This window comes from Chaetodon auriga, chromosome 2, assembly GCF_051107435.1.
Source record: "Chaetodon auriga isolate fChaAug3 chromosome 2, fChaAug3.hap1, whole genome shotgun sequence".
Classification (NCBI taxonomy): Eukaryota; Metazoa; Chordata; class Actinopteri; order Chaetodontiformes; family Chaetodontidae; genus Chaetodon; species Chaetodon auriga.
The window spans coordinates 7,839,916-7,866,913 of NC_135075.1; the positions used below are offsets into that span (position 1 = coordinate 7,839,916).

General features: G+C 43.2%; 2 protein-coding genes across 4 annotated transcripts; one reads left to right on the forward strand and one right to left on the reverse strand.

Moving 5' to 3' along the window:
- Window positions 1-698: 698 nt before the first annotated feature.
- Window positions 699-12,261, forward strand: top1a (DNA topoisomerase Ia). The gene is made up of 21 exons (XM_076752132.1): window positions 699-881; window positions 1,381-1,405; window positions 3,612-3,702; window positions 4,186-4,306; window positions 4,893-4,945; window positions 5,050-5,145; window positions 5,234-5,303; window positions 5,488-5,579; window positions 5,745-5,860; window positions 5,957-6,078; window positions 6,184-6,306; window positions 8,051-8,238; window positions 8,332-8,476; window positions 8,859-9,002; window positions 9,185-9,370; window positions 9,468-9,536; window positions 9,739-9,853; window positions 9,958-10,085; window positions 10,448-10,542; window positions 10,642-10,791; window positions 10,931-12,261. The coding sequence occupies exons 1-21, from the start codon at window positions 849-851 to the stop codon at window positions 11,031-11,033; spliced, it is 2,265 nt and encodes a 754-aa protein (XP_076608247.1). The 5' UTR covers window positions 699-848; the 3' UTR covers window positions 11,034-12,261.
- An 801-nt stretch (window positions 12,262-13,062) lies between these two features.
- zhx3a (zinc fingers and homeoboxes 3a) lies at window positions 13,063-26,742 on the reverse strand. Of its 3 annotated transcripts, none has more exons than XM_076752153.1 (3): window positions 26,562-26,742; window positions 15,128-18,023; window positions 13,063-14,571 (listed from the first exon to the last, which is right to left on the reverse strand). In XM_076752153.1, exons 2-3 carry the CDS (start codon window positions 17,824-17,826, stop codon window positions 14,538-14,540), a joined length of 2,733 nt encoding a protein of 910 aa, XP_076608268.1. In that variant the 5' UTR covers window positions 17,827-18,023; window positions 26,562-26,742; the 3' UTR covers window positions 13,063-14,537. The 3 variants fall into 3 exon arrangements, with proteins under 3 accessions (XP_076608268.1, XP_076608261.1, XP_076608278.1); XM_076752146.1 differs by having other exon boundaries at window positions 26,375-26,742; XM_076752163.1 differs by lacking the exon at window positions 26,562-26,742 and adding an exon at window positions 25,770-26,333.
- Between the last annotated feature and the right edge of the window lie 256 nt (window positions 26,743-26,998).

Consider the following 26,998-nt stretch of genomic DNA (forward strand, 5'->3'; position numbering starts at 1 on the left):
CCATTTCAAGGCCTTGAAGGCAGCTAACCAGAGTATACATCAGTTCCTGCTAATGATGTCTGTAATTTGTTTCGTCTATGCCATTAGACACACTAAGACGCATAACTTGATATGCATATTTGGTAAATGACTGAAGGGTGAGTGAGGTCACAAGAACATAATCTGAAAGGACAAACCTCTTCAGACGTGATGGTAATATATTTTATACTTGAAATACACACTTTTTTTAACATGTACATACCATCATCAATGTAGAGTATGCTTAAACCCCGATCCATTGTTTCCGGGTATGTATGTAGGTTTATTTTTTTTTCACCTTTGTTCAGATTACATGTCCTTGTTTTTAGCTGGATGTGTTTTTCTATCTTTCTCTTTATTTTCCTGATAATGGCTCTTGAAACTGTGGGTAAGTACACTGAGCGCAACAACAACAAAAAAAAAAATCCTCATTTGCATACCCATCCTGGGCCAATGAATCTAATGATGATGGTGATTGTTGTTGTTATAGTTTTCACTGATTCACTGTTCCTCAGCAGGTCAAGCACATATATACAACACACGGGCAAACGGGTATCCTCGAGCCCAGGGCCGCTTGTGTTCCTGGCACATGTGCAGCTCGCTCAGGACCGTGTGTGACCATCGTACTGTACAGCAACACGTTTTTGGAAGAGGAGGAGCTACACTGCTCTATACCATTTAAACTGAGGCGCATGCGCATTAGCGTACAATTGGGACTTTTCTCTTACACGGCTGTGTCTTTTCTTCATTCTGCCTGCATCTCCTCGCCGGTGTGTGGTTATCTTACACGTTTCACATTTTTGATTTTTCAGTCTAACAGCGCTTAGGAAATGAGTGGGGACCATTCCCACAGTGAGGACCAGGTAATGTTGAATATATTTTGTAATGTCACCACCAACCATGGCGAATAGGTACATTTTCTTGCCACCGTTTTACTGCTTGGTTTGACAAGGTAACTTAGCTAGCTAACTGTAATAGTGTCTGCTAGCGCGCACTAGTCGAGTGTGTTTGTAAGCCAACTCGTTTTGTTGTAAACAGCGTCTTGACAGGTTTCATCACATTTGTATTTGTAATGTTACGGAAAGGCGATTTCTGGTTAGCGTTCACGTTTCTGCGGCTAGGCATGAAGTCACAAGCATAGTGTGGTAAAGCTACATTTTATTCGGCGTTAGCTATAGCTAGTGTTAGCAGTAGCGGCTTCGGTATCAGCCGCTAAGCCATATTACCAGCCACCATAGCAAGCTAGCCGAGCTAGCTGGGTAGCTAACAAACTGTCGCTTTGCCATCCAGCAAGTTCAAAGTTAGTTAGCCGGCTAGTTAGCTACTCCGCAATTTAACATTCATCTGTTTTTCATTTTTCAGGTTGACGGTGGCTCTCGTTTCAATGGTAAGTTTATGATATGAAGCTAACAAGTTGAAGGGAGTGTTTTCCTGAAATTCTGACATATCTTCACTGATCAAATGTAGCGTTACGTTAGTTCTCAGTAGAGGACAGAAATGGCGTCCAGAGACTAAGTCCTCTGTCTCACTCACAAGCGCCTATTGTTCAAAAGGGAGGTCTAATAAAAGCTTTTCCGTAAATAATTTTGTCGATTGGAATCATTATTGGCACACACCTGGAGGTGTTTTATCAGTTTATCGTAGCAGAATTTCATATCGTTTAGTTTTTAATACCAAATTTCCCTCCTGAAAGTGAGGGTTTGGGGGTTGAGGACTTAGTCTCTGCGCCATTTTCTTTTTCGGTGTAGCGGCCTGACTGTAACGTTACTGCAAGCTGAACCCAGGCTGTGAAGTGCAGATGGCTGTGAGGAGGAGAAGTACGAAGACACAGTGCTTCACTAAGATCCCATGCGGTGACCAAGAAGAGTGTCATGTTGTTTGTACGCGGTCTTAAACGCTTTTTATTAAAAGCTGACGTTATATTTATTGTAGCTAGAAGGACTCAAAGTGGGCCGTTTGTAAGTTTGATCCACACTTCAACAGTCAACACATCCAGTCATCAACTTTAATTGATCATCACATTGCAAGTTAAGTGAGGTATTAGCTTTTAGAGGATTTTGATAATATCCTAAAGTAAAAAGTGAGCATGCATTTGGAGTTTAGTGCTGCTGCCATTTGTTTAAGCTCTACACCTATATCAAGCAAATGATATGCCATCCATACCAAGTCATCTGTTTTTGTTTTTGAGTCTGTTACGCAGTACTAACTTTTCCTCAAGGATATACACATAAACACTTAATGATCTAGGACAATCTTCAACATGTTTCCTTTCAGACAAATTGTTCTTATGAGATATTATAGCAGCCACATGTGGAGGATTGTTTACCTGCATTTCACTTTCCTGTACATCAGTATTGCTAAAAACGGTGCCAGTGTACTTGTTTGGTTGTCATTCATTAGCAATGGGATAACATTTGACTGTTGGACATAGAGGTCCATGGCTTTACTTCCATTTGCCAGAGAGTGGTATTCGTCCTCTTCATAATGGACTGAATAGTCTAACTTCTTAAGATGGACAAATTAGGTTGTCTATTTAAAAGGTGTCTTTACTCTGGCCTTGTTAAAAAAGAACACATCCTTTGTCAGCACTCTCAACTGTTGACTAACACGCAATCTTTTACCACATAAGACATTTGTTGTTAACTGATTTGTCACCTGTGAACTGTGTAGGGGCGTCTTAACCAAACTCTGTCAGATATGCTCTCTAGTTTGTCTTCAATAATGTGATGGAGCACAAAAGGGCCCATTCAATGAAATGTATCACACTGTGATTTGACTTGGATTTTAGAGGACAGCTTGAATCAAACATGTCATCTTCAAATAATGGATCAGCAAAGACAGCTAAATTTACATCGATAAATGGAACAGTCACAGTAAAGCTCAGGGTCTGTTTGGGTTTCACAAATCACTCACTGATCAGGCCTTCACTTCAGTTCACTTTTTTGAACATGTGAACTGTTGTCTGACCCAGTCAAACTAATGGAGTATTGAGAGCTTTTTTTTAAGGACCTGCTAGTAGTCTGTTAGTTCTGCTATAACTCCGCTTGTCACCAAATCTAAAGCCTTGAGCCCCCCAGAAGCTTGCAGAGTTGATTTGGTGTTTGTTGGTGGCAAAGTTTTGGTGTCAGCTCTTTAATTTAGTAACTGTCTTTGAAGAGAGGGTGAAAGCCTACTTTGTTCACGAACATGTTTCAACGTGTCAGTTGTTTCATATTGTCTCATAGATAATGAGACTCATACGGGCGGTAGGAGGTGCTGTGCTCCACGCTGCATGAGATTTAGATTTATGTTCAGACATTGTTTGTAGCATTTGAATTCATGTTTTTACTGAGGAGAACTATGTGAGGGGACTTTCTTAGCTGGTCGGCCGATAAGATTATTGTCTTTCATAGCTTGTCCTCGTTAGCACCTCCTTGAGTGGAGTTCACATTGTCCATTTTTGCCAGTTGTGTATAGAATTGTACTTTGGCCATTAGATCTTATACCAAATGTACGGACACATACCAATCCTACAGTTTACTCACCCCATTGTTGGATTGTTTCAGTCAATATCTCATTCACCCTTCATCACTGTGACACTGCTTTCTTCTCAGACTCCCACAAGCATAAAGACAAGTATAAGGAACACAAACATAAGGACCACAAGAAGGATAAGGAACGGGAGAAATCAAAGCATGGCAGCAGGTATGGATTTCAAAAATTGGGGATTCTGTAAAGCATGTAAATAAAAACAGAATACATTAATTTAATACAAAACAGTTTCACAAAGTGTTCCTGAGCACATGTAGTCACATCCTTTATACAATCATGTGTTCACAAAGTGGTGAACCTCTCTCCATCCTTGCTCGTGAACAACTGAGCCTTTCCAGGATGTCTCTTTCATACCCAGTCATGATACTATCACCTGTTACCAATCAACCTGTTTACCTGTGGAATGTTACAAACTGGTGTTTTTGGAGCATTCCACAACTTTCCCAGCCTTTAGTTGCTCCTGTCCCGACTTGTTTGAAACATGTTGCTGCATCAAATTCAGAATAAGCAAATATTTACAAAAACCATGAGGTTGGTGAGGTCAAACATAGACAAAGTGGACAAGATGTATTTTCTGTATTGATTAGTGGAAACTGAAACCACTTCAAATTAATAATTTGTATTTCTTAACTCTAGTGATCACAAGGACTCCTCCGATAAAAAACACAGAGACAAGGAGAAGGAAAAGATGAAGCACAAAGATGGCAGCACAGACAAATACAAGGACAAGCACAAGGAGAAAAGGAAGGAGGAGAAGGTGATTTGTCATGCATATAATTCATGGAAGAAAGCACATGTGGTTTAGCAAGTAATGTTGTGATTTTAAGTTTCATCATTATGAATTCTGCAATATTAAGTTCTGCAAAGTCATGCACCTTCACCAATCATTTTCATAGCCCCCAGCTATTAAACTGTTAGTAGATTGTATATTGTATTTTTTTTTTATTTGTCTTCTGTTTCAATCATGAATCAGACTGTGGAAATGTACAAAATGGATGACTAAGGGGGTCTACATCATCCTTTCATTTGACTTAAAGCATCCTCAAAACTGCTTGTGTTTTGCCAGAATTCATGTTTTGGTTTGGCTCTACCCATGGTCAACTTTGGGATGCATGTTTAGGGCAATTGGTGTATAATATCAATGCATAGAACTGTATGGCACAGATACCAGGAATCTGTAATTTCTTAACGATTTCAATGCTTCTACTACTCAGAACCAACCAGCTATGTGTTATTATTAACCATCGCAATGACGAGATTTCTCAACTCTCCTTTAGCTTTTATTGCGTGCACATAAGTACCATTTGCTGTTTTTCCTTAACATGCTTGTGTGAATCTTTCAGATGAAGTCCCTTGATGGTAAAGTCAAAAAGGAAAAAGAGAATGGCTTTGCCAGGTATGTCTGGACTCCACATTTCACTTACGTGCTATATTTAGGCTACCAGCAGATGCATTTTTAGATGTAGCCATTTCTGATGTCAAATGTGTTTTCTTTTGCAGCCCTCCACATATGAAGTCTGAGCCTGAGGATGATTTTTACCACTCTCCTAAACATGAGAAGTCTCTAAAAAGAGAACGGGATGATGACGACAATGAGTGAGTGCTTTGAAAGTACACTTCCCCGTGTCTGTTTAATAGGGTGAGAGCATTGGTATAATTTCAAACTTGTAACACTGTTTTTCAGCTCTGAATTTAAGCCCAAGAAAATAAAGACTGAAAATGACAAGAAGGCCAAGAAAAGGAAACCAGATGAGGTAAGCAAAGGTCTTAAGCTTGGACTTGAGATTTTCTGGTGTGATGCTTTGGAAATCACAAAATGAGGGGGGCACCTGAAGAACCAGGGAGGCTTGAGTCTCAGTCTTTTGTGTTGATACTAACTTTTTTCCCCCTGCCAATCTGAGAACGAAAGAACTCCAATTGTTTCTCTTCCCTTTTTAGGACATTAAGTCAAAGAAGACAAAAAACAAAAAAGGAGAAGTCACTGATGGAAAAAAGAAAGCAAAGAAAGAGCCAGAGGAGAAGTGGAAATGGTGAGTTATTCTTGCCAGTCTGCTGTATGATACCTGCACACTTCTCAGTGTGGTGATGAGCCGACTGTGGATGTCTTGTGTGTTACAGTTGGAGCAAGTAATGTTTTGTTTCTTTCGTATATTCAAACTGCTTATTGGGTGGCATTGTGATGTGGTTGATTCCAGGTGGGAAGAAGAGAGATACACAGATGGTGTGAAATGGAAGTTTCTGGAACACAAAGGGCCAGTGTTTGCACCACCATATGAGCCTGTTCCTAGCCATGTCAAATTTTACTATGATGGTAAGACGGTATTTCCATCAGTCAAGGGCTTTACTGTAGAACCACATTATGGTATGTCAGTAGCAGACAAAACACACCTATTTTTGCATATTTTAGGGAAGCACATGAAGCTCAGCCCAGGGGCAGAAGAGGTGGCCACGTTCTTTGCCAAAATGCTGGACCATGAATACACCACAAAAGATATCTTCCGCAAAAACTTCTTTAAAGATTGGAGGAAGGTAGGAAAAAATACATTTGTGAATACATTTCCAAAACTTTGTGCTGTCTTGTGACATAATTGTTCCAAGAATTGTTTTTTAGAGTAACATGTTTTGCTCATGTAGGAAATGACTGCTGAGGAAAAGACAAAGATCACAGACCTTAAGAAGTGCAACTTCTCTGAGATGAGCGACTACTTCAAGGCACAGTCTGAAGCCAGGAAGGCCATGACAAAGGAGGAGAAACTGGTCAGCTAATACACGTATATTGTATCAAGTCTGAGTTAGCATTATCCTTACGAAGGGAGAACCAATAGAGCGGGTCACCCAATAGATCAGCCTTACGGAGGATTGTTGGCTGTGTTTTATTTTTGTTTAATTATATAGCTGTTGTATTATTGAAAATGCTTGTCAGTCACACCCAGCTCTTGGTCCTAATTCTCAACATTCCCTGATCCCACACATTGAGTATCTGAATAAATCAGTCACTCAAAAGGAGTAACTCCTCAGGAACAGCAATTCTACCATGGTACATATCAATCAAATGACTTTTTAGCAGTGTTTTACAAGTAAAATTACATTTAGATACAGTACCCATAAAAGGTTTTCCAACAGATGAACAACATACTGCAACACAAGACAAGATATTGTGGTTCAACATATTACGAAACAAAACATATTTTATTGTCATACTCAGAACAACATGTAGTGAAATTCACACATAAAAAAGGTGAAAATATTAGCAGTTATGTTTCTTTACACGAGGATGATGATGATGAGGCCACACTTGATAAAACATTGCTTGGTGATTAGTAGTCCTTGTGATAAAAGGTTCAAAAGAGGTGTCATCATCAATTTTAACCATTCGTTAACAGGCTTTCTGACTGAACCCCGAATTACCGATAAAGCCCGCCCCAGTGCAAGTCCAAACGTTTGATTGGACGAGGGCTGCTAACCAACATTCTGAAGTTGAATGTACATTCAAACTGTAAAAAAATATACATAGTTGATTGTGAAAAGGAACATTCGATTGTGTGTGGGGGGGCTGCACTGCATGACTGGCAGGAGTCATAAGTTTGTGTTAAGTAATTACTTTTTTTTTTAAGCTGGAAATCTGAAGTCTGACATACTTCAGTCCATCTGAATATAATGTCCAGTGAAAATAATTTGAGTTGGCTATCAAAATATTCCACATCTACATGCTGTTATTTTCTGCTTCTCTGACGTGCGCCCTCTGTCTCGCTCCTCTCCTGATTCGGCAAATTAAGAGTTTATTTCAACCAAACCAGAGTTGGTGATGTTTTTTGGAGCAGTGCAAAGACAAACCAATAAGGTTTTGCAGAGTTTTATTTTGTTTGCCGCATTTGAATGAAGTGCATTTTACCGTGGTAAAACTGCTGTTTCCATAAATGGAGTCTTACTCTTGTAACATGGAACGGCTCTTACTCTTAAACAAAGGGGCAAAAACAAACACTTTGTGTGAATGTTCGTTGACAGCGTGCAAACGCCTGAAGGGACTACTGCAACGTGCTCTGGGAATGGTTGGCTGCTGCAGCAGCGCTTTCCTTCAATACTGGACCAATTTTATAAATCAGTTGTCAGTTGGACACTACACCATGGGAAAATCAGACTCGTTAACAGATAGTATGAGCAGAATTCCTCCTGCTTGTCGGAGAGATTGAAATGTTACAGGATGCATGGACTTGCACCAAACATAACGTCACCTTCATTGATTGAAAATGAAATGTAGGTCAAGCTGAAACAGGTGAATAATTCAACAACACAGTGTAGGACATTGTTTTATTTGTTTAGTAAGGTGTAGGTGTGTAGATCTTTAAAAGACGTGTTTATGCCAAACTGTCGTATGCCTCGTTGGTTTGCCCTCTTATGGACGTTGTGACTCACTGTGATACAGTCAGGATTTTTTGACATTGTTCAAATTATTGATTCCAACAAAATGCAGATCTGATGTATTTATTTCCTACCTCTGTAGAAAATAAAGGAGGAGAATGAGCGCGTCTTGCAGGAGTACGGCTTCTGCATCATGGACAACCACAGGGAACGTATTGCTAATTTTCGCATTGAGCCCCCGGGTCTTTTCCGTGGACGTGGAGACCATCCTAAGATGGGCATGCTCAAACGTCGTATCAGGCCACAAGACATCATCATCAACTGCAGCAAGTGAGTGAAAGGTTGTTGTGTTTTTCGGTGCTGGTGAAGTGATGTGTCAAGTGGGCATAATGATTAAATGTTTTATTAATGTGTTCCTCAAAGGGACTCCAAGCACCCCGAACCTCCTGCAGGCACTAAATGGAAAGAGGTTCGACATGACAATAAGGTGACTTGGCTAGTGTCGTGGACGGAGAACATTCAGGGCTCCATCAAGTACATCATGCTGAACCCCAGCTCGAGGATTAAGGTAGGCTGATGGACTGAGTTCTACACTACAAGGAGGTTTTGACCTAGTTTAAAATGGGTCTTAATCCAGAGTCTCTGGGCTAAATGGCTGCATATTATGGCAGCTCCATCTATAAGTAGCATCATCTGTACATACCATGTCTGCAGGTTTCGTTGTGACTTGTCAAGACCTTTTTTTATGATTTTTGTTGAATTATTTTTGCTTGAATGGAGAGTAAAAATTGAGATGCTGTAATTGATCTCTCCATTCCCCACTGCTTCAATTAGAAATGGTTTCTTACAGTATGGTGCTGTGTAGGGAACATACTGTACAACAGATAAACATGGCCACATCTGATTCATGAATTGCTCTTGTCTCATTCGTCCGCGCTGTTCATCTGCAGGGAGAGAAGGATTGGCAGAAGTATGAAACTGCTCGTAGATTGAAGAAGTGTGTGGACCGAATTAGAACTCAGTACCGTGATGACTGGAAGTCCAAGGAGATGAGGATCAGACAGAGGGCCGTGGCACTCTACTTCATCGACAAGGTGAGGCTCGTGATCACTGTTAACATCGTCCTGAGTGCATATAGCTTGAGGGAGTTTAATGCAGTCTAATTGCTACCGACTGTAATTTGCAAGCTGGGTTTAGCAGGTGCTTAAACTCTAGCTACAGTGAGGGTAATGTCTTTGTAAGTCAGCTTTAATCCAGCTGTCCTGATCTGTGCTAGCTGGCTCTGAGAGCGGGTAATGAGAAGGAGGAAGGAGAGACTGCAGACACCGTGGGCTGCTGCTCGCTGAGAGTGGAACACATCAAACTCTATCCAGAGAACGATGGTCAGGAGTATGTGGTGGAGTTCGACTTCCTGGGTAAAGACTCCATCCGCTACTACAACAAAGTCCCTGTGGAGAAAAGAGTAAGGGCTCTATAGCAGTTTTTTTTTTCTTCTTCTTTTTTGGTGTGTTTTAAGTGTGTAAACACCTCTGTACTGATGTGTATCCTGTCTCTTCTAGGTATTTAAGAATCTTCAGTTGTTTATGGAGAACAAGGAGCCTGATGATGACCTGTTTGATCGCTTGAATGTAAGAAAACTGTAACCTGTAGAAGGAAATGATTTAATCCTTGTTGAGTTTTTGCGTATATTTTGGCAGGAGAAGTTCACTATTGCATTGACATTTCTTTGGGATGATCCTTCCTAAAATTACTGATCTTGGAACATGGTGTTAACCTTTTGGCACTCATAACACCAATTTGTCTAATGATTGTGCTCATTGTTCCCCCTAGACTTCTGTTCTGAACAAGCACCTGCAGGAGCTGATGGACGGCCTGACAGCCAAAGTTTTCCGTACTTACAACGCCTCAATCACCCTGCAACAACAGTTGAAGGAGCTCACAAGTGGTACATCTCCATCTGCACTCTAAGCATCTCAGATCACATTTTCACTAGGATCCAGCTTGACTTAGTGTAGAGTTTAACTCGTTATACTCACTGTCTCTCTCTAGCGGAGGACAACATTCCAGCCAAGATCTTGTCCTACAACAGGGCCAACAGGGCTGTGGCCATCCTGTGTAACCATCAGAGGGCTCCACCGAAGACTTTTGAGAAGTCCATGCAGAACCTGCAGACAAAGGTGAACTTTTTTTTCTTAGGCTACACCTGAAGTGGAGCTTAGTTTAGTCTCTCTCATTTCTTTTGCAGCTTCCAGTGAAATACCAAAGCATTGCAAAAATAGTTTTCCGATGACAACATTGAAGGCAAAGTGCAGCAATTAGCTAATATGGAAATTTGTGTCCAATGTGTTTAATTAAATTGTCATTTTAGTGCCCATACTAAATGTAAGTTTTGAGTCCTTGAGTTTCACCAGCAGTTGTCGTGGAATCAGAAAGCTCTCGTAGATGAGGTTCCTGTTGAATGTTAAGTAACTGCCATGTTAATGTTGTAACAATCAGCGCTTGTAGTAATTGAGACTAATCACGGTCATTTTTATCTCAGATCGATGCTAAAAGGGACCAGCTCTCTGATGCCAAGAGAGAACTGAAGAGCGCCAAGGCCGACGCCAAAGTACGGAGAGATGAAAAATCCAAAAAGTAAGATTCTAAAGGTTTGTTGCAGATGAATAATTGTCTCCCTGGTCAACCCTGCTCAGCACGTTTATAACCTTGTTGTGCTGCTTGTTTCCTCTATAGGGCCGTGGAGACCAAGAAGAAGGCAGTGCAGAGGATAGAGGAGCAGCTGATGAAGCTGGAGGTGCAGGCAACTGATCGTGAAGAGAACAAGCAGATTGCTCTCGGCACTTCCAAGCTCAACTATCTGGACCCTCGCATCTCTGTGGCTTGGTGAGATGATGTTCTTTAATATAACAATACGTCTGAAATTGTGTTGCTCAAGCTGCCCTTCCCCTGATTTCGTGGATGGAGGTGCAGAGGTAGTACAGCGAGGAGCAGTGGGTAACTTCTGTCTGTTTTTGCCCCCCAGGTGTAAGAAGTGGGGCATTCCAGTTGAGAAGATCTACAACAAAACCCAGCGTGAGAAGTTCGCCTGGGCCATCGACATGGCAGATGATGACTTTGAATTTTAAATCCCAGTTTGTGGTTTTAACTATGATACACCCATTTTTTTATCGGATACTTGTTTTTTAGCTTAACCGAATTTTGCTCGATGGCCAGACCTGACCCGGAATTTCAGACAGTTTGAGCAGAAAACAGCGGCGACATGGTAAGACGAGATGATGAGGCCACAGTGAAGTGGCAGCAGGGTGTTGTGGATAGTCTAAAACATCTGATCTGAGATCAGGCATCAAGGCTGAACTATACCCACAACTGAGCATCAAGGCATAGTCCCAGTAATTGGAAGACCCTTTTACCTTTTGTCTCTTTCCCTCCTCGGGGAAAAACTTGACAATGCCTGAACTTTGAACTCTGTGGTCCTATAGCTACTGTATTCAGCAAAAACAAGAAATGCTTTGTATCATTTTATTTTATGTTCACTTGCTCTGTATTTTAGCCCTCCCATGTATTATTACTGAATTCTATATTTTGATAGAGAAAGTTAAATCAAATGAATTCCTTAACTACACCCACGCGCCTTTCATGAAAATGGAAATGTGAGCTTGACTTTTGAGGTGTGTGTGTGTGCGCGTGCGTGCATGTGTGTGTGTGAGGGACTCGGCCATGGAAGCTATCGGTTTGGGTGAATATTTTAAACTGGACTTTGTGGAATTGTTTAGCATGAAAGAGGATGTCTGGGCAGGCAGGGGGAAAATACTGCAACCATGTCAATATTTACTTAAGCAAGCAGAATGTGAATATTTTGTTTTACAGCCTCCATCAGGGACTTCTTTTTCAGTGTAAATGTGAACCAATCATTTTTATCCTTTGAGTTGCTAGCATCCTCTGAATCTCTGCAGAGCCCTGTCTACATCAGATTTTAACTTAATTTAACAATTGTTCAAAGACAAAAGAAACTCCCGTTATCTGTTACTTGAAGATAATGCTATAGTAATGTATTTAAAGTCAGTGAATGGAAAGTGTTTTCTTCCCAGAAAGGTATGTGAGGGATGTCAGCTTTGCCAAAAATCACCAATCTGTTACAATTTAGGCAGTTTTTTTAATTGTGTAAAGATTGAGGAGAAAGTAATGTAACATTTAATGTGAATTCAGTTCATTTTATTCCACTTTTACAATAGGAAAATTGATGTAAGTAGCTGTAAAGTCAACATCTATTCCTGTTTTACCTTCTGTCATAGCCTTTGATCATGTTTTCTGAGTTTTATGCTCATTGTAGGTTGAAAAATGAATAAAACCCTACAAGTAAATATACTGTGTACCTTTTTCTTTTTTGACAGTTCGATTGGGTGTACGATTTAGGTTTCTTGAACATTTAGAGAAAAGTGAAGACGAGTGTTTTCCTCCGTTTTAAAAGCGGGAGCCTGCTGCCTGAGCAGAGCTCGTGCAGCAGCCTGTTGGTTTTGGACCAGCAGCCATCGTGGAGGTCTCAGTGTCCTCACATTTGCTTTGCACATTTGAACTCTCGTTGCAAGACGAGCTCAGCCTTTGTCTTACAACTCTCAGCCTTAAATTGGTGACACGGTTTAACAAAATGTAAAGACAAATGAACAGCTTGAATCAATCCAATCCTTTAAACTGCTCTCAAAGAAATGTATTATGTCCTCAGCTGAAAACAAACCGTGGTGGAAAACTGTTCCTCGTGCTCTTCTCAATAAGGATTTTATTTTTCTGGGAACATCTGGCAGGCCTGTGCCCCTTTCTTTGCCCACAGCGCACATTCTTCATTAAATGGAGAAGCTCTGGTCACCATCTGCAAACAAACCTAAGACTTAAATGCCTCACAGTACACCTTGCAGACAAAATAACTGGGTTGTTCTGCAGTGATTGCCTGCCATGGAAACAGACAAAAAAATATTCCTCCATAATTCAGCTCAGCGCAAACTGCATTGTCAGCTGCTCGCCAGCAGGTGACGCTGCATGCATTTCTCCAGTCCCTCTGCATTACCTGTTACACATTCATCACACTGAATAATTTGACTAGCATCCGTGGTTTAATATTCACTCCTGGTACAAGGTGCTGAGCAAATAATGAGACATTGCTGCTTGGTGAGTATTCAGTTTATTCTGTAAAGATTCAGAAGTGTAGAAAGGATGATACAACAGTGCTTTATGATCAGACTATTTCATAAAAGTTTTTTAAGTGATCATAACACCGTAAGTCCAGATTCCATTTATCTCAAACCAAAATAAATTTGTAACATTCGACACAAGTGCATACACTGCTGGTAGGAGATCAACCTCCAATTTCACTTTGGATGGTATAGCACCGTTCTTAGCTATTAGCAGCTTGACAAAGATGCAGCTTAATAGGATTCATGTAGTGACTGTATGTTTATATAAACACAAGAAAATTCAGAGGAGAGCAAAGATCTCCTCATTTGGCTCTCTAGCTAGCACAATATCTCACTCTGTCAGTGTCTAGGGATCAAATTGATAATTTTGCTTTAAACAACATTTTGCCAGTAACAATATTTGATACAATTACAGCTTAAAGTTAAACATCTCCAAGTGTACAGAAAGCAGCACAAGATTTTTTCACAGATATAGATGAACAGTGACCATCGATGCACTGGCATGTTTTTTTTTTTTTTCTTTTTCTTTTTTCAGGACAGCACAGTAGCTGGAAAGCAAGGTGATGGACAGACAGGTCATATAAACACATGGACAGAGCTGAGTAAGGCAACGTTAGCGTGACAGGCTTCTCTCTGTTCAGTTTGCAGGGCAGTGTAGTGTATTGATCTTGACGGAGCTGTCAATACCTTTACTGTGGGGCAGTGTGATTTTTAGCATTGCTGTCTTCATTAGTGCATTGTATATAGTCTCTTGCGTGTAGCTGAACTGCAAAGTGATCACCAACATTTCATTAACATCTAAATAAACCATGTTTGATTGCATCTGGACTTACAGTGACTATAGAAGAGTAAATAGAATTGAAAAACCAAATAACGGAAAAAGTAAAATTCAAGGCAGTGCTGAAGTACTGGTTGCTAAAAAAGTAAAAAATATCACAAAGCCAACAATAACATTTCCTTGACACATCTTTTGTTTGTCCAGTCAGTACAAACCCTCTTTTATAGTGCAGTTTCAATCATATATATATATTTCTCCCTCTGACCCAAAAACAATATCTCTCAGCCCTATCCTATCCTATCTTCACTCATTCAAGTCAGTTTTCCAGTCAGTGTGCGTCTTTTCTCTTTCTTTTCTTTGATCCCTCGTACTGACCTCATTGTGCACCCTCCCCACACAACCACAAAGAAGCATGAAAGGCTTAAACATCACAGGACTCAAAGGTGAGAAGTTCTTTCTTTTGACGATGGCAGGAAGTGATGGCAGATGGAAGAGGAGGAGGCGGAGGAGGAGGGGTGGGGGGTATTCACAGTTACAGTCAGAGTCCAACGGTCCAGCTACAATCACATCTGCTGTCATTATGAACACTCTTTTTTAGACCACGGCCAGGGAAGCAAGCCAGCCTTTAAACATGATGTTCCTCTGGCGACACTGGGCCTGCCTCATCACACCTCCAGCAGCTCCATCCTCAGGCGATCCCTACCAGTGACACACACGCACGGACAAACACGAAGAGGCAAACACAACATGCACAAACCGTGAGGACGTGATTTGAAAGTTTCTGTTGTCCTGCATTACTGATGTACGAGTGAGGTTTTGGGAGGGAGCATTGTAAAATGATGTCTGTGTACGGGTTAACTTGCCTCTTGGAAATCCACCTCACCAAAGACAATTGTCATGATTTATTCACGTATATTAGCATGCGCTCTCAATCTATAATTCAAAGGCCCAGACTCCTCCTTATCTAAAAATAGCTTCTTAAACACAGACCTTTGATTGCCTGAATAAGCCACTCAGCATGAGTACCTGTACTCACTTCTCCTGCCTCCTTTTTACTGTACATCACGCAGCAACGACAACAAACAGCAAGCTGTCAGGCTTTCATCACTCCACCTGGCTTCCATTGTTTTTTGCTTTCTTGATTGATAAGTAGCACTAAGCTTGTAAAATATCACGAGGTGCTGTGAATGAGAGGTGTATCTTACTTTCGGAGCTTTTATCACACTTTGTAATTGGAGCATTATGACAGACGTACCTGGCCTGATTGGCATCAGTCTGTTGTTCAATGAGTGACTGACTGGCCACTGGCTGCTGGTGGTCCTCTGCTCTCTCTGACCAGGGATCCTGCAGGACTCCCGGCTGTGCTGACTCCTCAGCTTGGCCTTGCTCGCCGCTCTCCTCAGACCCCATCAGACCCAGCAGCGGTGAGTATGAATCCTGCCATACAACCCGCTGCCCTGAGTTCAGTCCCGCTTCTCCTTCAAGGTGCTTGTTCATATCTTGCTCAACAGGTTTCTTTTTGGCCAGTGGAGAGTTCTTTGATGACTCGGCTTCAGCGCCTCCGTGGCCCTTTGCTTCCTCTGAGTCTGCAGGAGGTTGTTGATAGGTCTCCAGCCACTTCAGCTGTCCATTCTTGTGGCTGTACCGGCTGTCACTGAACCAGCGCACCACCTCTGACTTGGGAAGGCCTGTCTGGACGCTTAAGTCCTCGTACTGTTGACTGCTGGGCCAGCGGGTGTTGGAAAAAACCTGTCGGAGGATGTGCAGCTGCTGGGGGGTCTTGTTGCCCCAGGGGGGTGAGAAAGACGGCTGAGAAGCAGACACCTCAGTTATCTCAGACTTATGTTCTTGATGTACTCTCTCAGATGTAGTCTCTGTCTCATTCATCTTCAGCCTCTTGAAGCTGATCTTGATAGGGTCAACTTTCAGCTCTGGGTAGCATCTATCCCTGGCAAACGGGTCCTCCTCCTTGATGAGTTGCTGTAAGATTGACATGCCTTTTATAGGAAAGTCCTTGTTGCCTTTATCCTCATCTAAAATGGATGAGCTGCTTTTTGTAATGACAGTAGTGCTGGTGCTTTCAGTTGGGGATTTGCTGGCATGGTTCAGGTTAGGGACGCTGTCATTACATGTAGTACTAGGATACTCATTGCTAATACTGCTGTTGGTCTTGTGGGTGTTGTCGCGCTCATCCTCAGGCTTTGTGGCGTGGGCCTGCTCTTGTGGACTGATGATGCCACTGTTATGATTGTTACAGGTGATGTTGGATTTGCTGGTGTTATCAATGATCACTTGACTCTTGGTACTGTTAGAACCTTCCAATCCAATTGGTAAACTGTTGCTTTTGACATTTGGTTTGCCGTTGGTGTCAGCAACACAGTGCTCATCATTATTGCTAATGTTGGTGGAGCAAGTGGCAATGCTGTTGGTCGGGCTGCTGTTATGCACCAGTTTCCTGGTGACAGTCTCACCACCATTACTACTGCTGGAATAGCTGCTGATGCTGCTGCTACTACTGCAACTACTGCTGCTACTGCTGCTTCGACTGCTGCTGGTGCTACTGACACAACCGCTGCTTCCAGCCATGTCCAGGCTGAGGCCATTGCTCTTGTCTGCCTCCACAGTGGGCTGAGTATTCTTGGTCAGTACCTTTGTTGTTCTGACTGTGGGTGGAAACTTTGGGGGGACAATTGGAGTAGAATACGAGACCCTAGTGACATGTGGGTTGGTTGACATGCTTGCCTGTGTGGCCATGACTCCAACAGGCCTGGTTTTTATACTACCATAGGGAACTTTGGCCATCTGTAAGTTTGGTCCTTTTGAGCCTGGATGGGCAGTGACAGTGTGGTGGGTTACAATGTGATTGACGTGCCCTTGTGTAGCAGGTTGCTTCTGAGGTGCTCCACCCTGGAACACAGTGTTGAACATCTTCCTCCTGGCCTCTTCGATCTCTTCAGGAGACCAGCTTATGCCCTGCTTGAGCCTTTGGGCAGTAAACCACAGTTTGATCTGCTCTTCAGGGAACTCTGAGACCACCGTTAGGTAGCAGAGTTCGGCTTTGGTCGGGTAGGGGAACTTGCCAAAAGATGTCTTGAGAAAGCTGCTGGTGTCCATGGCTGCATCGTAGGTGGGGATGCTGCTGAGAGGGATCATCACCTTTGGAAGGTCTTTATTGGAATCAGACAAAGGGGGAGAGTAAAGGGAGGGAGTGTGCTGGTGAAAGACTTGGTTGGACACTGTCGTCGTAATCACATGAGTGACAGTGGTCCTCGGCATAGCTGGGGCGGCAGAAACACTGAGAGCCCCGTTTTGGAGTTCAGGCACATTTGTCAGCATGCTGGGGTCTACATCCTTTCCAGTGTCTATCTTCCGTACCTCCACGGTGTGTGAAACCACAATCTTTTTGTGCTCCCCCTTGGCTTTCATCATCTTTGCAATGGGTGTTTTGGTGAGGGAGATTGCAGATTCTCTGTAGTCCTCTCCGCTGTCCGTGAAGAGGCTTTGCTCTACCGTTGTTACTCCATCTCTCTTGTTAACAGTTAGGGAGGCAGTGACCAAGCCCTCCATTATCTTAGGGTGGGCGTTAGCATTATGCAGAGCCAGAGCCTCAAAGCGGACGACTGACACCCCACAGTTCAGGCAGTAGAAGGTGGGCTGGGCCCTGAAGTCTAAGTGGCAGTTGTGCATGTGATCCAAAAAGTAGTTTAGATCTCTGGACTCAAAACGGCACTTTGGACAGCTGTATGTACCTCCTTTCTGCATCTCCATGCCACTTTCGGATTTGGAGGAGCTGTGAGAGAAGTGGCCAGACTCTTCTCCAGAGATACTGAGTATGCTATCTTCTGGGATTGTTGGTAGGAGTTCTGGTAGTGAGCCCAGTATGATTTCCTCACGCACATGTTTGGATTTGGATGGTATCATGCAGGGTACAGTGGATTTCCTCTTGCTGGCCATTGTGCAGCTTCGTGTAGATGGGAGAGTGAGTGATTACTTGTCCAGTATGATGAAAACAGAGGGCGGGTGGAGAGTGGAGAGGGTTGAATGGAGTTTAGTGTCATGGACCAGCCACTATGATATCACAGTGTTGCTTCATGCCTTCTTCCACGTCAGGACTCCTGTCACACGGACAATTTTAACAGCTCCCAAGGAACCTGTGAGAAAAGAGCACAAAAAAAGACACGTGAGTCTTTCAGCCCATCTTTAATTTAGTAATTACAGGAAAAGAAATTATGATACCTGATCATCGTCAAAATGATAAAAACCTGTCATATATGGATAGTAGATATATAGTCTATGCTTTTAAAAGCACATGACATGTTTATACATCACATATCAGAGAAAGCAGGATGTAGAGGAAGCTAGCAGACCTACACAGGGTAATAAGTGTAGGTGGAAATACAGTGTAGGTGGTATTTATCAGCAATTACAACACTAAAGTGAGAGTCTAGGGCTTCTCTCTTTAAAAAAGCCCTTTGCATTATGCTCATAATCAAAAATGAAGGTTACATGAATTATTGTACCGAAAGACGTAAAGTGAATCTCAACAATAGACACATTATTTTAAAAAATTGCATCAGCGTTCATGAACAAAATTATTGTGACCGTTTTAAAATTACATTAGGCTGATTTCATAAATATTGAAAAATACTGAACATCAAATATTTTAAAGAAATCTACAAAGAAAAAGGCTTTTCAATAATGAAAAGACTTTAGGGCACCACACACACACTCCTTCATTCAATGCAGCCTGTCAGTGTTCTGGTTATTTACTTGGATTTACAGACTTCTGTCTTGCTGTCACTTTTTATGAATTCAGAAAAAAGAGCATGAAAATCGACAGAGCCAGAAATGACAGTCTAATCTCAGGGATATTTGTTGTTTTTCTTCACTGTTGCCATAGGTTTGGCTCCTCTAATTATTGATGGCATGTGTCCACAGAATTATTTTTAGTAAAGCTTGATGATATTAACCAAACATGTAATAAAAATGCCGGTTGGCTGGTGCCAGCCGCACTAAAGCTGAAGTTAATATCTTGTAAATGTGATGAGCTGTCTTTGAATCAGTCTTAGGATCTTTGTTGCCAGATGCCACAATCCTCCCTCCAGGAAAGAGTTAATATCAGTAAATAAATATCATCCACAAATTACCTTGGGGATTTTGCTTCTATTGAGTGGGATGCACTTCACCACTCTGAATTGATAGTGCCGGTATCTAGTATCTAACCTAACCAGCTGTTTCACATTGTCTGCAGCAACTGCAAATATGCAAAAATATGCACACAGGTCTGTGTTGTCTGCAAATATATATATATATATATGGTAAATTTGTCTTATATGTGTATGTATAATTCTCGACACTGTGTTTTTTTTTTTATTTAATATGTTCAAAATTTGCCAGATGCTCTGGGTTGTGCTGTGTTGTTCCTCTTTAGATGAATATTGTAAAGCAGACACATGAAGGTTAAATGACTTTGCTGGTGAGAGTGAGCATTTTACTGCTACACTTGGATGTGAGCCATATGTTTTACATTGGACGTTACAGTGTACCTTCCAAACATAATGTAGTGTCAAGAGGGGGAATCAGGTGACTCTGTGTGTGTGTGTGTGTGTGTGTGTGTGTGTGTGTGTGTGTGCGTGTGTGTGTGTGCGTGTGTGTGTGTGTGCGTGTGCGTGTCCCAGCAGTCAGCCAACAGCAGTACTGCTACGGACCTGAAACATTCTCTTAAGGTCTGAGAAGGTTATTACAAACACATCTGAAGCCATTTACAAGCTGCAGGCTCAAACCATCTCATTCCAAATGTGCTCAACAAGCAGCATGGCGTTGCATGCATGCATACAAAAACAATACACAGATCACTGGCTGCACAAAGCCATTAGCAAACCACATCCACAGCCTTTCCCTCCCTGTAATACTTTCACCATAAGGATGGATACGGATTGTCGTTGCACTCTTATACATTTCTCCTTGTTCTTCTCTGCATTGTGAAGAGACAAACATGCGTCTGTTCTCTGAAAAAGCCACAAATATTTAACAAAGTTTGTAGGACAAGACAATGGATACAGTCGAGCCAGTGCTTTGTGAAATATACATCTGGATCTGGATAGTTATTTTAACACTGTAAAGTCTAAAATATGTAATATATGAAACAAAAAAATATCAAAGTGGAGACGTAGCTCTTCTCCCTCTGCCCGATGCATGAACTTTTGACACACACACACACACACACACACACGCACACACACACACACACACACACACACACACACACACACACACACACACACACACACACACCCTCAGTAAATCTCTCTCATTTTCCTCTCTGAGACTGGAGAAGTGTTGATGTGTGATATGCCGCTGAAAACTACTCTCATCCTATTATCATCTATCCATATCACTCAGGTTTTACCTTCTCCTGTAAGCTTATCGTTCTGGGAATAACATCAGCTGCACAAATTCAGCCACCGTCCCACCCAAAACCTGCTTTCTGTTGAAATCCAGCATGCCTCAACATCTTGTACTGCTTTTTGTTGGTTAGGCAGAAAACAATTTCACATACTTTGGAGAGATTTTTTTTTTTTGTCACACTGTGTTTGGACACAGTGTAAAGCACTTTCACAGACTTTCATTTTACTGCATCCACGTGCATGTTCACCATGGCCGGCTGGATGGTAAATAAAAGATGAACCTGTTCCAGAATTAAAACCCTCAAATGACTGCCCAACAGCACACACTGATCCCAGACAGACTGCTGTGACGTCCTCCTTGCATCTAACTCTTTTTCATTCCTACTGATGGCTACTGCTTTCTGACAGGAAAAAAACAAAAACCTAAAACAAAACAAAACAAACAAACAACGAAAAAACTAGGTCACCAGCATCTTATGCAGTAATCCCGGTTCACTGCATCCAGACGCGGGCATGTGCTGTATGTTTTGCCGCCAGAGAGGTCATGATATCCTCTGACGGCACACTCGATTAACCCCTGGTGAGGACACGGCACTCATTGAGTTTGTTCCACTGAATGAAGGATTTAGAAGTCAGCTTTCACGCTACAGAGCGATGTAGTCATGCACATCTGAAACATCTGTGTGAGGGATGTCGCTATGCTATAGAAGTTTGTGAAAAATCGGCGTTGGCTCAGTGTTAGCTGTGCTTAAGTGATTCATTCTGTTTGTCCCACAGACAGCACACTGTACGGCAGGGTGCTGCAGAAAATAAAGGGATGGAGAAGGTGAACTGGTCTCGGCGGTGGCGAGCTGTGACCGGTGTAGCAGCCCTGAGAAGGGACGCCGGTCTGTGACGAGACAGACGCTGGCCTAGTACAGACATTCCCCTCCCCAGACAAACACTCAACTTCCTGCATGAGAAAACCCAAGACAAGCCAAAAGTTGAGAAAGGTTACATAAAGAATCAGGTCACCTATCAAAAGAATGGGCTGCTTTATCTGGCGAGTGAGACGTGCGATCAGACACAAGACAAGGGCTTCCCAGACAGGGAGCCATTGAATGGTTCCCTCTGAAAAGCCAGGCCTTGTGTTTCAGCGGCAAGGTAGACAACACTCAGACGATACTGTCCCCAGTGTGTCGTATGTCCTCGCACTGGCACTGGCTCTGTGGCACAGGGGGAGGAAACTCTTTTCATCTCAGCGGACCGGCAGACTCGTATCTGAAGTGAGGGAAAGTGGCAGAGCTCTCAGACGTGCTTCCTGAACACCCACGCTCAGCGTAAGCAGAGGGGCCTTGTTCGCCGAACTAAAACCACGTTTGAACCATTCAACTTTTCAAAAACAGGCGTCTCAAAACAAATGGGATTAGGCTAGGTTTAAATTCTGATGGGGTTTATGCGTTCCGCCTGATTTAATAGCAGCTTTAAGATTTACAGGAGGGCCTCCCTTATGTGCTCTTACACTGTCATTTCCATAACAATATTATATTTACATCTCATTAATATTTAATTGTACTCTCCATACTTTTACATGGCAAACAGCTGAGTGCGCCGCTCCAATTTCAGCACACAATTTGAAAGAAAGCAGCATGTATTCCCTTTCATCACCTCATAAACTGCTGCAGTAATTACAATATTACAACAAGGAAAACATGCCCAATCTACAGCGAGCTGCTACCAGCGGAAAGGGAGGCGAGGCTGCAAAGTGGTTGCTAAACATTAAAATTTAATTCAAAACAGTCCACTGATTCAGACACTCCCAGATTGTTGGGTCACCTACAGTTGACATTAACAAACAGAGATTGGTGTTTTTGTTGCGCTGCCTGTCACATGAATGGGAATGTGAAGGCTGGAGGAGGAAGAAGGACAAAGGAAGACAAAACTCAGACATTTGGGAGTGAAGTGAGAGGATGACTGATGATGATGACAGGCTCTGCTGTTTCAATATTCCTCCCCGCTGACACCTCACAGGCACACATCCTCACACACACGCACACTCCCTCCTCACCTCCGCAACATTTAGCACCTGTACCGCTCTGTCTTTCTCTTTGAACTGAATAACTGGCAAGGAGTCTCTTGACGCGACAGTCGCAGAACAAGCTGCAAAAAAAAGAAAAAAAAAAGAAAAAAAAAACAGGCATAAATTCTCTCACCTATGACAATATTTGTTTTGCGTTAATTTGCTTTGACAGCAATCTGCGGCAGTCTTGAGCGTCTGCCTCAAAAAGCTGCCATAGAAAATGACCCAGCGTCCTCTGGGGGTTGGGGCAGAGAGGGGGAACTCCTGACAGATACATTTGAATGATCAAAAAATCTGTTTAGCGGGAACATTTTCTGCCAAATGTCCATTAAATAGATTAACGTCATGTGAGTGGATCAGCTGGACACCCAAATATAAGCCAGAGACAGAGAGCAATTACTGTCTTGCACAGAGAAGAGATTGGGAACAATGGCGCCTCATTTATAAGGGAAACGTGATCCAGCGCTGGGAGCCTTTAGACGGCTGACTGTCGAATTGCGATTGTTCTGTTTCCTGCGTGTCTGGGTGTCTCTTCTGTCCATCATGCTGCCAGCGTGGACTAATGTGGGGTTTTTATTGACAGTAGGGGTGGACAGGTTTCAGTTTGGGGGACATCTTTGTGCATGAATGACACTGTATGCTTGCTAGCATGAATAAGTGTCGTGCTCCAGTGTTACGTGTGCTGAAAAACAATTCAGAGTCATCAGGGTCCTTAGCACAGTGCTAATACAGCACATGAGTCCACGCAGTCCTCGCCGCCCGTCCAGCTGAAGACATGCTGAGGCTCCAGCGTCTCTGCCTCCACTGCGGGCTCTTCTTTTTTTCTACATGGGTGTGTTTGTGTGCATATTAGTATCTGAATTAGAGTGTGAGATGCAGGTGTTGTCAGCCATCTCGTCCTCCTCCTCCTCACACACACACACACACACACACACACACACACACACATGCACGTGCGCGCACACACACACACACACACACACACACACACCCCTTACCTCCATGACTGCAGCCTCGTCCACTGGGAGACCGGTCGGTGGTGCCACTCATGTGTTAACATCGCCATGGCAACCCCTCTCTTCCCCTTGCCCACCACGCCACACACACACACACACAGCGGAGTCACTCGCCCACACCCACCAACCTCAAAACACGCACAGACACAAACACTGAATGCCCTGGACTGCATCCGGTGCAGGACAAACTTAATCCACACGCCCCGCCAGCCATCTTTGAAAAGTCCATTCATGGTTCAGGTCTCTTTCAGATAACTTTGGGTGAGGTCCGCAACGACAACTTTGCCTTTTCTTTCTCAATCACGCCGTAGCGATACTAAAGTCCCAGCGCCACTGTTCTTATTTTTATGACAGAGGTTGATGAAAGAAATATTGCAGCTGCACATGCTGCAATGACCTCCTGTCAGTCTTCTCGTCTTGCTAAATCAGTGCAGAGGCCTGAAGTCTGTGGCCGCGCGCTACATACCTTCTGCACTCTGCCCGTCTGAGCATCTTTGTTGTGTGGTCCTGTTTTGTGTTAGGGTGAGTGCTCACTGTTGAAATCTTACATTGTTCTCTGAACCCTTCTATATGTGGCCCAGATGAATGACAGACAAATAAACCATGGTGCACAGAGAAAAAAATTCTGAGTCATGCATCCTTTTACATCACTTTTGATGAATAACTTCTTCAGTTCTGTAGCCAAGACTACAGGCATTCATTTGGCAACTTAAGAAGAAAAGGAAGAAAGATGGCGGCGTACCGCACATTGTACTGTCCATCCTAAAATGGCTGACATCACAGCCTCCTCTAACTGCCAAAGCCTGGCAAATGCCAGCTCCTGCTGACCAAACCTTTCTTGCATGGGACAGAGAAAGTGGCAGGGGCTCTTTCCCCACTAGCCCCAAGGTTTTTTCCCCCCGTCGGTGCACGGGCGTCTCTTTTGGCTGGAACTGTGCAAACATGCTGTTTTAGTGAGGCTTTTGAGGGGTCTGGGCTTCGATACGCCATTGATCCGATGACAAAAGCAATACCAAAAAGGATGAAAGACCCAAATAAAAGTGAACCTGTATAGAACGCCGTCCTTTCTGGTGGAAAAAATAGGACTCTGCATTGTGGTTCGGAGAATTTTCTGTGAGGATCATGAGGTATGCCGCTATCGTGAATGCTTGTTTGTGTAAAAACGGCTGGAAAATAGATCTGGTTGGCATTAGATAGTTGATTTTCTTCTCTGAACTCAAGGAATGTTATACACTCCATGTCAGCTAAATCTGCAAATCATGACCATATGACCTTCCTCTGTATTCTCTGGCAGGGGGATTCATTTTGAGCTGTGGGAGGCACACACACAAACATAACATCTACAGCGAGTGTTGTTAGAAAACAGTACACCAAATCCTGAAAAGTGCAGTTTTCCAGGTACAGTATATGAGGGGTGGCATGAGCAGAGACGCTGCTTTGCGGAGGGGAGTGGGCAGTCTTGGCCCACTACATTGTGTCTGCCTATGCAAACACTCTGCTGTGGCCATAACGAAAACTATGAGCTGTGCCTAATTGCAGGGAGTGAGGGATGAAAGGCAATATGCCTGGCCTCATTAGAGCAGTTCCGAGAAGGGAGATGGAAGACCGTTCCCAGGGATCCACAAAGGGGATTGACATTCCCCTAGTGTAAGCGTCCTGCTGGAGTGAAAACCTCCACACACACTGAACTCACCGGGCCAAACTGAACCCAATCTGCCAGATCCGCACAGCAAGAGCTCATTTACCTTTGTTTAGCCAGTCATCACACACGCCTGAAAATTAACTACCGGAGTGCAGAAACGTCTGCTGGAGACTGGACTCCATGCTTGGAGTCCCTCTCCATAGTCCAAACACCTACTCTCTCAGGAAAACCTCGGCGGCTGAAGTGTTGCGCAGTCATTTCCATGACCTACATTATATGTAACAAGCTTACATGGTTAAATAATTAAAACACATTCCAAAAATTTCCAGTGATTCATGCCTGTCTAGCTGAATATTATGGGGTTGTCTCTGGTGTTATGGACCCACACATGATCCACCGAGGCAACATTAGTCAGCACAGAGGTCCCTCCCCTAAAGGCAGAGGGGGACACATGGCATTCAAAGCTGGGTCAATATTTATGTACAGAGAGAAAATGTGAGCGTACGGGAGCTGCTATTTTTTAATACAATGCCTCGTTGATAATCCACAGTTTGCAAAATATCTGTGAGCTCCTGAAATGAGCAGCTCTCCTTACTGTACTGTATATGTTTCAATGTGTGTATGTGTGTGAGTGTGTGTGTGTATGTGTGTGTGCGGAGAGAGAGAGAGAGAGAGAGAGAGAGGGAGAGAGAGTAGGGCAGCAGCACATGTTGGCAGGAGGAAGAGGAGGAAATGAAAGAAAAAGAGTCCTGTGCATAGACATACAGGCCTACCTTTCGGCTCAGGCAAGAGGAAGAAATGTGTAGCGAGTGAGCGATCAATAGATGAAAATTGACACTTAGTGTGCAGTTTGAACATCTATGGACTCAGAGGCTTCTTATACCAGTCGATCAGCCTGCGATCGCACTGTGTTCAGAAGTCTTTCACAACTAAAAGCACTCTCACTCGCAGCACGGTGGGGAAATACAGCGCGTTGTGCAATAAAATAAGCAGATACGCCACACTGTATAGCGCGAGAAGGAGCGCACATTCAGCCAGACGGAGGATCCGTTGTTGTAACTGTAACAAACTGACGAGTTAACCCGTTTCACTCCAATCACAAGGCTGTGGGGCAACACACTGCCTCGGAGCCTACTTGCCAAAGGCGATCTGGCACTCTATATAACCTTATGAATATTCCCAAAAATCCTCCACCCCCTCCTCCACCTACTGTCGCCATTTTATACATTGGCGACTTCATATAAACTGCCTTGACTACAGCACCAGATGAAAATTCAATATTCAATAGCGAGGCATAATTTCAGTAAACAACTTTGGAGATCGCACCTCGCCAATAACGAGAGGTATTCGCGTTTTGGAAGAGTAGATGTGTCCTTACCTCAACAGTCGGTGGGAAAAATGGAATCCGACATTAATATATAAATGAATAATATTGGATTAGCTCCGATCGTAGCGTTTTGAGAAGAAGAGGAGGCGAGCAGGGGGTGGGAGCTCTCCTCAAGTGAACCCGGTGAACTGGCGTGAACCCGTCAGTGACCACGGCAAGGTACATTACATTACATTACCTTTCCACCCCTCTGCCACACTGTATGGAGACGGCAAAACAACTATGGTCGGCGGTGCAGGACGAGGCAGCTCCAAAAAAATTATAGCGAGTGTATTTCCTATGAACACGTGATTCGGAGCGTCATCCAAAATCCAAAAGCCCTTTCATCTAAAATTTTGGAGAGGGGCGGGGATGAGATGGGGATGTGTGTATGTGTGTGCGTGTTTGTGTGTGTGTGTGTGTGTGTGTGTGTGTGTGTGTGTGTGTGTGTGTGTGTGTAGAAGGGGAGGAGGAGGTACGTATACTGAGCCCAGTGCACATTTGGGTATGTCGTTATAGGGGTAAGGCGTGCTCTAACAGATTGGGTTATACATAGCTACAATGGCGCCGCGGAGCAGGCTGAGCAGATGGATTGTATTGTGTAAATTCGGGATTTGACAGGAGTTCAGTGATCCG

What these genes read in the sequence shown, in the direction of transcription:
- top1a (XM_076752132.1), top strand. Translation starts at nt 849, where the DNA reads ATGAGTGGGGACCATTCCCACAGTGAGGACCAG. An exon ending in TGTCAAATTTTACTATGATG is followed by an intron (nt 5,861 to 5,956) that starts GTAAGACGGTAT and finishes TGCATATTTTAG; the next exon opens with GGAAGCACATGAAGCTCAGC. An exon ending in AGAGATGAAAAATCCAAAAA is followed by an intron (nt 10,543 to 10,641) that starts GTAAGATTCTAA and finishes TTTCCTCTATAG; the next exon opens with GGCCGTGGAGACCAAGAAGA.
- zhx3a (XM_076752153.1), bottom strand. Translation starts at nt 17,826, where the DNA reads ATGGCCAGCAAGAGGAAATCCACTGTACCCTGCATGATACCATCCAAA. An exon ending in ACTGATGCCAATCAGGCCAG is followed by an intron (nt 14,572 to 15,127) that starts GTACGTCTGTCA and finishes TGTCACTGGTAG; the next exon opens with GGATCGCCTGAGGATGGAGC.